Consider the following 12,943-nt stretch of genomic DNA (forward strand, 5'->3'; position numbering starts at 1 on the left):
TATTCATTTCCCTCTGGCCTTAGGTCTAAGCAGATATGCAGAGAGCACAAGTAGACAGAGCACATATAACTGAATTCATAAGGTTTATGGTATCCTGGGCCACTGGGTTAATAGCTTTAATTATGAACTTTGAGAAAAGGAGAAGCCAAGGACATCTCAGTCCTTAGAGTTATAATTATATAAATATATTTATGTATATGTTATATAAAAATATATGTATATATTATGTTACATGTTATAAATATTAAAATATATATAAATATACATGTTATATATGAATATATATAAATAAATATGTATATAATTTAGAAAGTGTTGGTCCCCTGAGCACTAGAAACAGTTGCTTCTCATTAGATAATCATAAGCTACTTCTCGGTAACAGCCAAAATATATAGTCACTTTAATCTATAATGCTAAATTCTGTGAGCTATAGGACTTTTATTTATCCCAAGACCCTGGCACAAAGAGTGTGCTTAATAAACACTTTAAGTCAAAGGAAAAATACAAATATGCTGAATATATTGAGCCACATTTTCATGTGTTCTATACCATTAGTTAAGAGTGTCCTTATTTTAAATGCAGAAAATCTGTTTGCTTGATAAATATAAAACTATTTACTTATTTACAATTTTGAGGGACTGCAACACAGTGGAGTTGTCAATGTTTGACTTTAACTTGGTGGATTTTGGTGCTATATTGCCACCTTGTGGTTACTCATCTAAAAATGGACTTTTCTTCAAAAACAAAAATCAAAAATAGACAAAACAAAGAATAACTATTTTGCTTTTGTGATATATGGTGCAAACATAAGTTTGTGCTGTTTTCTTACACACACACACACCACAAACCTGAATCTGAAAGTAGTGATCATGCTTGAAAAGTAGAGAAATGGAACATCTTTCAAAGAATAATCCTTTAATACCGAAAGTCTCTCATATAGGAAAATTAGCTAAGTGGCCTATTATTTTCAAACACAAAATGATATGATTTTAATGGTTAAGTAAAAATGTCTTCCCACTCTTTGTAATAAAGAATAATAAAAAGAAATAAGGGTTTTCTTCCTAGTTTTTCAGAGCTTGTTTACATCTTATTAAAATTATTTCTGATGAAATAAGGAAGTAGATATGAAGAAAACATACACAGTGAAATCAAATTTTCTTAGAAGACTATGACTAGAAATTTCCAAAGCATCTTGTTTAGAAATACGAGCATATAATTTAGTATAAGGATAATAGTATCATAGAGAAAAGTTTTATTTCTGAGAAGAAAATTACACACTTAATAAAATAGAGAATTTAGGGGAAATTGCATTAAACTATTTTTAAAGTACTGTGATTTTTTAAAAAAAGACTTTAAATGGAACTGATGCCTTAATACTCTCCTTTACAGGTCATATATCCTTGAATAAACTCTTTAAAATTGCTTAAACTTTAAATCTACATACTGCTTTTAGAATTGAGTCAATTAATTTGTGACTAGAGCTTACTGAAAGAGAATCTGTGTCTAGAGCTAAACTGATACTAGAAAAGTCAGAAAGACCATTTTACAAGTCCTCTTTTACTGAGATTCTGTCTGCCTTCACCAGAGTATGTTTGCAGATTAGTCTTGTAGTCTTAGATCCTAGAAAGATCCATTACTGCAAAATATGAATACATTCAGAATCTTGGATTTATTTACATTCATTTTCACTTATTTACTGTCATTTTACTACAGGCTAAAATGTCCAAAATTTTTTTACTTTCTCTACTTAGGTAGGTAATTAACATTCATTGTGGATGCATTGGAAAACAGAGATAGAATTAAAGTCAAATAAATTATCTGTAATAACAGCACCCATGATCGTTACTGTTAGCACTTTATATATCTCTCAAATCCTTTTTGTTTTTAGAAAAGTGTATCATCACTCTATGTACTGTTACAACATCTTCTAACCTGTTTTTCCCTTAATCATACGGTTTAATGGCATCATTTTGTTTTATAGCTACCCCATAAAGTTATTCTTCATTGTGAGACATTTGGATGGTTCTCAAATTTTCATTCTTAAAAAACATACTGTGATGAGTCTTTATATAGATATGTGTGTGTGTTGTATATCCTATACAAAACAAATATACAATATACGTCACCCACATGCATTTATTTTTGTTTAGTTATTTTCTTAGGATTTGTTAAATATTTGTAGAAAGGACTCTGATAATGAACTGCTGGGACAAAGAATATTGACAAGTGAAGATTTATTACTAAATAATTACTCACCCAGAGAATTCCAATTAACTGTATATTCCTACTAGTTTGTTTACCTTCAGTTCCAGCAACACTCCCTTTGACACTGATATTTACTGAACTATAATGTATATACATGGAAATGTGTACAAATTATAAGCTCAATGAATTTTCACAAACTGATACTATCAATGTAATCAACTCAGTTCAAGAAATTTATTACCAGCGCCCTCGAAGCTCTCCTTGTGTCCATTTTTATTTACACTTTAAAGGATAATTATTAATTTCTCACCGATTTGATTAGTGTGGCCTATTTTAGGAATTTATCTAAATGAAATCATATTGTATGTCTTCTTTTGAGCCTGACTTTTTTCAAGCAACCTTGTGTTTGTGAAATTAGTCCATGTTGTTGAAGTTGTAGAATGTTCTATATATTTGAGCTCTATGCTATACTATTTCAATGCCAGCATTCTTTAATTCTTGTCAGTCTGAAAGTGTAAAATACGGTGTTATAGTTTTCACTCACAATCTTTGATTTAATGTGAGGTTGAACTTTTTTTTTTTGGCTTCACTGGTTATTTATATTTGCTCTAGTGTGACATTGGTCATTTATTGTTCCTCTGTGGTAATACTGGTTTCTCTATTGTAAATAAATCTTTCACTTTTGCCCAAGCAATAGGTTACATTGGCCTTTAGTTACAAAATAGAAGAATGACTGTTGTTTCCCCACTCTTTCCCAAAAGGCCAATTAAGACTAAAAACTGTTCTTTTGACAAGGTAACAAGTTTCCCTTCTGGGACTCCTGTAGTTGCAGGGTCTTGATCCTCAGTAGTGAGAAAAGGAACATGATATGTGGATTCCAGATCCCAAAAGTGAATCATCCACATTTCGGGCTGAAGCCATTTCTCACCTATCGTGCTGATTCCTCTGACTTTTGCTACTTTATACTTTTTTGGGTATGTTTTCAAAACCTGCTTTTCTTGAAATGCTGACCAGTCCTGGTTAACTGTTTGCTGCCCCAGGGTACAAAGCTTCTCTAAAGTTAAAGCAGACCCATACCCTGGACTGATAAAGGGTGAGATAGATAAGAAACTCTACTTTAGGGGTTTGGAAATCACTGGCTAAGAGGAGATTCTAGGACAGAGATTCTGATTTAATTAATTTAGGGAGATGTTGGGACATTAGTTGTTTGAAAAGGGCTCCAGGTGATTCCAGTGGGTTGACAGGATTGAGAATAATGGAAAGTTCTGGCTCCTAAGCTGATACATTCAGGTGCACTGAATAGATCAGTTTTAACCTATAAGTAAAGAAATGCCCCTGCCTGTTTATATCATGGCAGACTCCCAGAGATGGGACAACATCTTAATATTTGCCTTTTCCAAGCAAATATTATTTGTGGACAATGCCACAAATTTCACTTCTAAAGTATAATTCCCCATTCTTATTGCTTTGATTCATAGTAAATGAAAATTGTCCTAAAGGTACCAGTATTTTACTGCTGAATATGACAGCTTGTCAGATCATTATGTGAGAAACGTTGTGGTAATGGAAAGAAAGCAATGGACAACTTCCCATGTTGGAGAGTGTAAGAAGAAGAAATGGAGGTAGAGAAAACAGTCTATCCTTTGTAAACTTTCCTTAGGCCCCAAAGAATTCTAGGACTTTTTAAGGACTGTAGTTCTTCCTTTGTGAGACTTTGTAAGTATCCTTTTCAGTCTTGCAAAGGAAACTCTAGGAAAGTGGTTGAAAACCCACAGTCCCTTTGGCATGCCTAAAGAACACAGGAGCCAACTGAGAGAGCTCCCAATGGCCAAATGTTGAACAGTATGAGCAACAAAAGACATAAATTGTTATTATGTTAAAACCCAACGTGCAAAATAATTACCTATAATTAGCTATGAGTCCTCCCTAATATAAATACATGTTAGAATAAGTAAATATGAGAATGGACAAATTTTCCATACAGAAGAATTCAAATTTTGGTGTAGATACTCCCCACTCTTTAAGTGTGAGCTACGCATAATGACATTTTCCCAAAACATACAATATGGAAAGACTGGGGGGAGACTATAGTGCAGATACCTGGCAGACACCACCTCAGCCAGACAATAAAAGTTAATATCAGCCATCATAATTCATATTGATATTGTGTATCCTTGATATAATGCTTTGAGGATGGCACTTTACCTCTGTGGTTCAAAACTCTATAACTCCAGTCTTAACAGGAGAAAAACTTAGACAAACCCATGCTGAAGGACATTGTAAAAAATACATGACTAGCACTTTGGGAGGCTGAGGAGGGCAGATCATATAAGGTTGGGAGTTTGAGGCGAGCCTGGCCCACACAGTGAAACCCTGTCTGTATTAAAAATGCAAAAATTAGCAGGGTGTGGTGGCACACACCTGTAATCCCAGCTACTCCAGAGGCTTAGGCAAGAGAATTGCTTGAACCCATGAGGCAGAGGTTGCAGTGGGCCAAGATAGCACCACTGCACTCCAGCCTGGCTAACAGAGCAAGACTCCATCTCAAACAAAACAAAACAAAACAAAACAAAACAAAACAAAACAAAAGCATGACTTATACTACTCAAAATAGTTTGGAGAAATTGTCACAGCCCATAGGAGGCTAAGGATACCTTGCTATTAATGTGGTATACTGTTAAGCTCCCGGAACAGATGTTTAAAAATGTCTTTATAAATGTCATTTTAAAAGTCTAAAGAAATCTGAATATTGCATGGATTTTAATAAAAACATGTCAATATGTGTTCTTTAGTTATGACACATATACCATAGTAATATACGATCTGACAAGCCAAACTTTAGTCAGGTTTCTAAAACTTCTAAGCCCACCTGTGCACTTCCTTGGAAAATCCAGTTTTACCAATTCCTTCTACATCAGCTTAACAAGAACCCCTATACTCAATATCCAAACACCCGATCTGATTAGGTCTCTCCTCCTTCACCAACCCGAAGGTCATGTCTGATCACCCTGAACTGTCTTCAGCAAAAATCGTGGTAGGTCAGTTTAGCCAGAATTGCTTTCACTCCTGATGTTTTCTCCTAGTAATTTTTAATCCACTGACTCCCACCCCACCCCCCCACTATAAATTCTCATTTGCCCATGCTGTATTTGGATTTGAGCACAGTCTCTCTCTCCTGCATTGCATGTGGTCCCTGTACCTATTGCAGTGTTCCTAAATAAAATCATCCTTGCTGTGCTTTAATAAGTATCACTGAATAATGTTTTCTGTAACAGATGTTAACCATAGAGAAAACTGAGTGTGCAATATACAGGAATTCTGTTTTATCTTCACAAATTTTGTGAAAATCAAAAACTATTTTAAAATTAAAAGTTCATCAAAAAAAAGTAAAGAAGGGAAGGAAGGCAGGAAGGAAGGAAGGCAGGGAAGGATTCCCACATGAGCAGCAGCCTTCAGAATCTTGTCAAAATTTCAAATTCTCAAGTCGCAGCCCAGACCTTCTGAATCAAAAACTTGGGGGATGTAGCAGCAACCTGTGATTGAGAACCATGATCTAGTTGGTTGACCAAGAGCTCTGCTTCCAGGTGCTACTCATTTTAGATGTGGTCGTGTTACTTTTTCTTTAATGCCCAAGAGTGAAGAGTCGGATTAGGCTTTACTGTAACTTCTGATTACTGAATTGTTACCTTTCACAGAGGAATGGCATGTCTGCCTCTGTTCTTCTCATATTGAGATTTGAACTCCGGGGCCCTTCTCAGACCCTGTTGTGCTCATGTCTTCCATAACTTCTCCAGCACACAGAGAACTCTTCCACCTCTGATATCCCCAAGCACATAATCATGTACCAACTCTCATGTTTCCAGATGCTATATAAATCAAGGCAGAGTGTAGATTCCCTGGAGATAGAAGACTTCACCTATCAGATGGTGACCTTGGGTAAATTGTTTATTCCCTCTGTACCTGAGTTTTCTTTCTGTGAACTGGGGATGGATGATACAAAAGTATCTACTTCATGGGTTTTGGGGAGAACTGTGAATTAATACACATAATTTGTTAATAACAGCATCCAGCACTTATTGAGGAACCAAAAAATGTAAGCTGGTGTTACTGCTGGTGGCAAGTGTTTTGTCTCTTAAATATTTCTTCCTTCTCCCAAAGCAGTGGAGTTGTGTGTGCAAAACGATGAATGTCTCAATAAAGACTGAGTGAGCTGAACGGGTAAAGTGAGCCCACAAAATCCTACTTCAAACCCAGTGACTTCTCCCTTCCCCGCCCTACACATACCAGTCATCTAAGGCATTTTGACGTTGAATTAGAATGTTGAAAATATTTCATGTTGCTTATAAAATGCTTTTAGAATAAAGCTAGAGAACTGGATAATATGTGAAAGTCTGGAGTAAATTAACCTTACTCTAAGCCTCACCACCTACAGTTGAGCTGCTACCAACGAACAACACCATTTTACTTTTGATCAAAGATTATTCTAGTTCCAGAGAGCCTTAGCAGAGTTTCTGTTAGCTTCAGAGACAAACTTAGCTATAAAAGAAATAAGTACCCCGGGGACTGTTCTAGAGGCCAGTGGGTAAGTGAATATGTTTGAATAACCAGTTCAGATTTTGCTTATTTGCTCTTTACCACAGGTTAAATAGAAATGCAACAATTTACATGCCATAAACACACAAGCTTTAGGTGGTTTGCTTTGCTTTCCAGATGGGAATCAATGTGGTGGACTCTGCAGTATCCGGATTAGGCGGCTGCCCTTATGCAAAAGGTGCTTCTGGGAATGTAGCCACTGAGGATTTGATATATATGCTTAATGGCCTAGGGCTCAATACAGTAAGTTACTTTAACATATTTTAATATTCATGCATTCCTTGCATCTCCAAATTGCAATGCTTCTCAGACGTGGGAAGCAATTTTGAGGTCAAAGTTTTACTACACTTTTGCTATTTGCTAAAATGCACAGTGGGAAAATGCAATAAAAATTCTTTTGGGGTCTTTATAAAGTAACTCATTGCTATAGCTCAATCACCAATAATGCTACCAAGTCACATTTTTATAGCGCTTCATGACCTCTAAAGTACTTTTTTGTGTATTATCTGATTTGATTTTATACACTTTGTGAGTCGGAGCCTGTGTCTTTGCTGTTACGATTGTTGAGTTTTACAGTTTTGTTTTTTGCATGAATGTTTTTCTTGAAGAAAACTGAGATCTTGATTGTCTCACAGTGACAACTACAGCTTCTGGAAGAACTCCCAGGGCACTTTTTAAATGATCAGTGAAAGAGGGGAGCTTCGTAATACTTAGCATGTGAGACACTGGATGGCAAGAATAGTCTCTTTGCAAGTTGTACCTGAAAAGTCATGTGCTATGTAACCACATCCAACAAATTCAACACCTTGTTTTGCCCTGTGATTGTTAACACAACCTGTTAGTCTATAGAACAGATTTATTTAGGAAAAAAATAAAAATCACAGATGATTCGTCATTTAGAATTTCTTTCTGCGATGTAAAATAATCACCTGTATTGTAAAACAAATTTTTTTACTCTCTGCTGCTCCTATTCCTCCTTTTTCCTCACTCTACTTACATTGATGCTCCTGCTGCATTGAACTTGCTTCTGGTCTACACTTCTATACCATTTTATTCCTCACTTCTACCCCTTGCTCAGGTTTTCACTACCATATGAAATGGCCTTATGCCTTGAATTCCATTTGGCCTGGAAAGTAAGACACCACCATCCTGAAAATAAGCCGTCTAGCATCTCCCTGTCTATCCCCCAAGTCAAACTGTTAGATCCCATTCCTTAGTGTTTTCATGTTTTCCTCTGCATTCCCTCTGAACTCACCACAAGGTTATATAATTATCTTGTTTATGTGTCTAGCTTCCCGTGCAACCACAGAGCAATTATGACAGCTTATTCATACTTTATACTTGGTGCCTGTGGCATAAAGATGCTCCATAAATATTTATTGAAAGACTGATTTCACTTGGCGCTAAACACCAACAGCTGTTACCCATAAACACCGAAAGCTATTGCCTATTTTCTCTGGTTAGAAATAAATGTTATTTCATTTATATCATATCTTAATCATTTATATCAGAAGCTAATGACATAAAATGAGCATAAATAGCTCCTTTCTTAGAAATTTAGATGACTGAATTGAACTCCATAGCTGATAGCTGATGCCTCATATATGCCAGTTATGTTCCATACTCCAGAGTCCAAATGCAAATAAGTCAAGTCTATTCCTAAAAATTTTACCATCCAAGAAATGCTACAGTGAGTAGCTGCCACAATTCAACTAGTCACCCAAGGCAACAAACCAAGATTCTCTATAGAATTTAATCTCACTATGTATTCCATGTCCAATCAGTTACCAAAGCTGCTAATTTGACCTTAAAATATTTTGGTTGTTTGTCCCTTCCTTACTACCTCTGCTATGACTACATTGATGCAAGTCTGCACATCTCTTTTCTGGGTGTTCATCCTCTATACTGGTTGCTGGCTCTAGACTTGCCTTTAAATCTATCCTCTATGCTACCATCAAAGTATTACACCTAACATATAAGTATGAATAGGCTCTACTTCTGCTTGAGCACTGATCAGTGGATTCTAATTTCCTGAAAGCAAGCCTGTGCTCTATCACATAATCTGGCCTATTATTACCTTTTCCAGGGTTAATGGTATGTTTTACCTTTATCCATATGCACCATGGATATTTAAGATATCTTGAACTGCTCTTCTCTCTGCCTACATACAGTGACCCATACATCCTCCATCCTCTTCTATACATTTTGTATAAACCTCGAATCAGGCTTCACCCTTCTTGGCACTTTTCCCTGACACATTCCTTTCTGCTTTTTTTTTTTTTTTTCCTTGGTGGGTTGGTGGCCTCACACCTCTGCCTCCATAATAACCTGGGTATATCTCTATTTGTGGCTTTAACTATGGTACAGAATTTTCTGTTGTGAGTCTACATTGCTTGCTTGACCTTAAAGGCAGAAACCACATTCTACGTGAGGTTCTTGAAACTCCAGAATCTATCATAGTACGTGAGACATATTAAGCACCTGATAAATGATTTAAGAATACATGCAGTGTTGTTTTCATAATGATACCTACTGATTAAATAAAATGGTAAAGTCAAAACAAAATTCTTCTTTGGTGTGATATCAGCAAATTCTACTGTATGTTACAAATGGAATTACTGAAAAGAGAAGAAAGACATTAATGACTAAAATCTTTCTATCAACACTTGCTGGATATAATTTATAAGTGAAAGCCATCTGAAGTTAATTGTTTACAGAATTTAAGTATCATTGGATTAAGGATGTTAAACAGATACCCACGTAAAGCCATTACCACGACAAAACGAAATTTCTCAAACCAAAGCAAATGTTAGTATCCTGAAAACAACTTTATAATTAAAAAATGAAATTTACAAGTATCATTTTATAAAATAGTTTTAATTCCTAAAGAGATAAGTAATTGGCTATATTGAAATGTCTCCAATTTCTAAAATGATATTGTTATGAAAAGCCCCTATGAGTTTTTATACTTGTCTATTTTATGAAAGTCACAAGTTTTCATAGATATTAAAAAGTACTTTATAATAGCAAGGAAAACTGAGTATTTTCAACTTTAATCCCACATTGTTTCTAGTCCATATTGAGGGAGAACATAGAAGCTTATGAAATGCCATGTAAGGACAAGTTTGTGCTTAATCCACCTAATGCTTTGCCTCCTCCTGTAACAACAAAAGTGCTGGGTGGAGACATTGATAGTGACGCTTTCATTACACCAAAGCCAAAGGCATGCCCTGAACTTGGCCTTTATACCCAACTGCATATCTGTCATCCATGGATTTACCTAAGCCTTTGTTGATCCTATTTGTACTTTCAGACAGTACAACCTCTCAGGCAAATAAGTTCCAGATGTGTACTAAATACTACTTCATTTTATTTCACTTGCAACTACCTCCTTCAATATCATACTAGTAATAGTGTTTCTGAACTTGGTTTAAAAAATATATATGCATATATATGCATTCACCTTTTCCGTAATCCTTATGGCTTTTTCAAGTTTGTTTCTTCATAAAGAGGATAGTCTTTTTTCTAAGTCAGTTCTTATCTATAAACTGCTCCAAAACATTATCATTTTGATTGTCCTTCACTGATGCTTTGTAGACTGTTTTTGTAGTTCCATTACTGCCCTTCCTAGACTCTAGATACCAGCCTGAATTATGATGTTTTTCAAGTGTGTCTACCTATATTATTATACAAGGTTCAGATTCAAGATATGCTGTAATAAAGCAGAAAAATCTAAAATGTTAACATTATTCATGAAAACAAATGTTGCCCCCAAATTGATAAGACCACCACCACTTTGTTTAGTAATTTTAAATGGTTAAGTAACTACTAATAAAATTTAAAAGGCTATGTTTTATCTTTTTTCTCTCTAATCCCTCTGCCTTCCTGATATTCCTTTTCCTCACCAGGGTGTGAATCTATACAAAGTGATGGAAGCTGGTGACTTCATTTGCAAAGCTGTGAATAAAACCACAAACTCTAAAGTAGCACAAGCCTCCTTCCATGCTTGACTTGAATGGATTTATGACCTACAGTTGAGAAGATCAATTTCAGCTACGATACTCATCTGAAAATCATTAGTGTCAACTTTGATATGTGAAGTAATAGACAAGAGTGGGAAAAAAGAGATCCTTTTCAAAAAGATTATAACTGGATAGATTAAGTCAACAAAAAGCAATATCAGTCATCAGGTAAATTGCAAGCTGAGAATAAATAATAAAACTTGTCATATTTTGAACTTTGAAAAAACGTCTCTTTTGCTCTTGTAGAAATAACTTTTTAATTTAGATGGGAAAATTGAGTTCATATTTCCCCAAGTATCAAATACTGTGTTAATGCTTAATCAGGCAGGCTTAACACAGTGTACATACTGTCAGTAGTTTATGAGCTCCTGCATAGTATGCAGAGTGTGTGGCCTCAATATTATGCATTATGCCTCTGGATCTCAACTATTCATTTGCCAAGTCAGTTAAGTTATGGACCAAAAGCCAAATCTCCATCTGACCCTACATAATTTTAGCAATAGAACTTTTATATTTCGAGTATGGCTAACATCTGTTAACTATTTCAGTGACTTTATCTGATTCCAACAGGCTGTGGCCAATGGCAAGATGCCATATCCTGGAAACATATTACGACCTCCCATGTTTGTTACATGCATCCAGTTTACCATACTTTACCTATCATCAGTTATAGTAAAACCCAGCATGGAGTTACTCAGCTATTGAGAAACTGTAGGCTATTATTTTTGTCCTGATGTCTAAATTGCAATGATAATAATAGGTTGATACATATATCATCATGTACCTTTATAATTTTCAGATCACTTTCAAATTGCCCAAGGAAATATCATTGTGATCCTAAGAATATTAAGATAATTTTTGGTTAATGAAATACCTATTTTCCTTTGATTCATGGTGCTTTGATTACATCACATGATATTTTGGTGTATTTTTTAGTGGTTATTTTAAAAGTTGAAGTGGCTGAAATGTTGTCTATTGTCCTAGAATTGATTACCAGAAAGTGCAAGATGTAATATATCAAAGACAGAGATGAGGAGCAGGAGGACTATTCAAGATAAACATTTCTGTAACCTATGCAAATTTTATGGGGGTAGTATTATTACACATGGATCTGAAATGTCAGTTCTAGTATTTATATAGACTTCTCTAATAATACCAGGTGATATTATCTTTGAGTAAATTTGAATATAAATTGAAACATAAAAATGAGTGTTGTGAACTTTCTAGGAAATATTCATTAAAACCATTGAAATAAAAATAAATTCAAGAAAGTAAGAGAAGTACTGATTATAACTATGTTGCATGGTTCTGGAGCAGGAATACTAAGAGCAATTCTCCGTTTTGGGGTTAATGTTTGGGGGTTGGGGGAAATTCAGGGAGCAGACAAAAATCAAAGCTGGTTATGAATCTTTTTCAGTTACATCTCCCTGTGCATCTCTCTTCATGAAGCACATGACCCTGCACACTGGCAGTAATGGGACACCTCCAATTAGCGTGTACAGCTGGATATGTACACCATATTCTGAGAAGACTGACTTCCTATCTCTTACAAAGCTATGCAGTTCTTAATTTGAGATATTTGGAAAAGCATCTCTTGTTACAAACTGCTTATAGTAACAACTAAGGGGAAAGCATTGCTGTTTTGAAATAGAAACCATGGACTTTGAAAGGCAGAGCAAGTAGTCAGAAACTCCAAGTATAGTCTAGAGCACAGTTACATATCTTCCATGTCAGTGTACTGTGTACTGTGTCACTTCCATGAATACCTTGATGCTACTGAATCACATTTAGTATGAGAAAGCTTGCTGTAGGTATTTGGTATCCTTTCTCCACACAAACCACCTAAATCTCTTTGACAGTTTAAAGAAAGTTTCTTTTCTGGTTTTCTTTTCTCCACCTTATTTATTTTTTGGCCTATTCCTTCTCTTCTTTATGTATGACTACAGACACAAATGTACAGTTGCCTCCATCCTTACAACTCAACATGTGGTCCAAGACCAGCAGGATCATCCCCTGGGACCTTTTGAGAAACAGAATCTGGGACTTCACTCCATATCCATTGCATCACAGTTGGCATTTTAAACAAGATCCTCATATGACTCATATGCAAATTAACTTTGAGA

The 12,943-nt window shown here is 35.4% G+C and overlaps 1 protein-coding gene across 4 annotated transcripts in view; it reads left to right on the forward strand.

Annotated features, from left to right (window-relative positions):
- HMGCLL1 (3-hydroxymethyl-3-methylglutaryl-CoA lyase like 1) overlaps positions 1 to 12,095 on the forward strand; it is a 162,259-nt gene extending 150,164 nt beyond the window's left edge. For all 4 annotated transcript variants that reach the window (XM_023222952.1, XM_023222953.1, XM_023222954.1 and 1 more), the window contains 2 exons: positions 6,916 to 7,041; positions 10,707 to 12,095. In XM_023222952.1, the coding sequence (XP_023078720.1) occupies positions 6,916 to 7,041; positions 10,707 to 10,808 (228 nt within the window). In that variant the 3' untranslated portion in view covers positions 10,809 to 12,095. The remainder of the gene's footprint in view (positions 1 to 6,915; positions 7,042 to 10,706) is intronic.
- The last annotated feature ends 848 nt before the right edge of the window (positions 12,096 to 12,943 follow it).

Source organism: Piliocolobus tephrosceles, chromosome 5 (genome assembly GCF_002776525.5).
Source record: "Piliocolobus tephrosceles isolate RC106 chromosome 5, ASM277652v3, whole genome shotgun sequence".
Taxonomy (NCBI): domain Eukaryota; kingdom Metazoa; phylum Chordata; class Mammalia; order Primates; family Cercopithecidae; genus Piliocolobus; species Piliocolobus tephrosceles.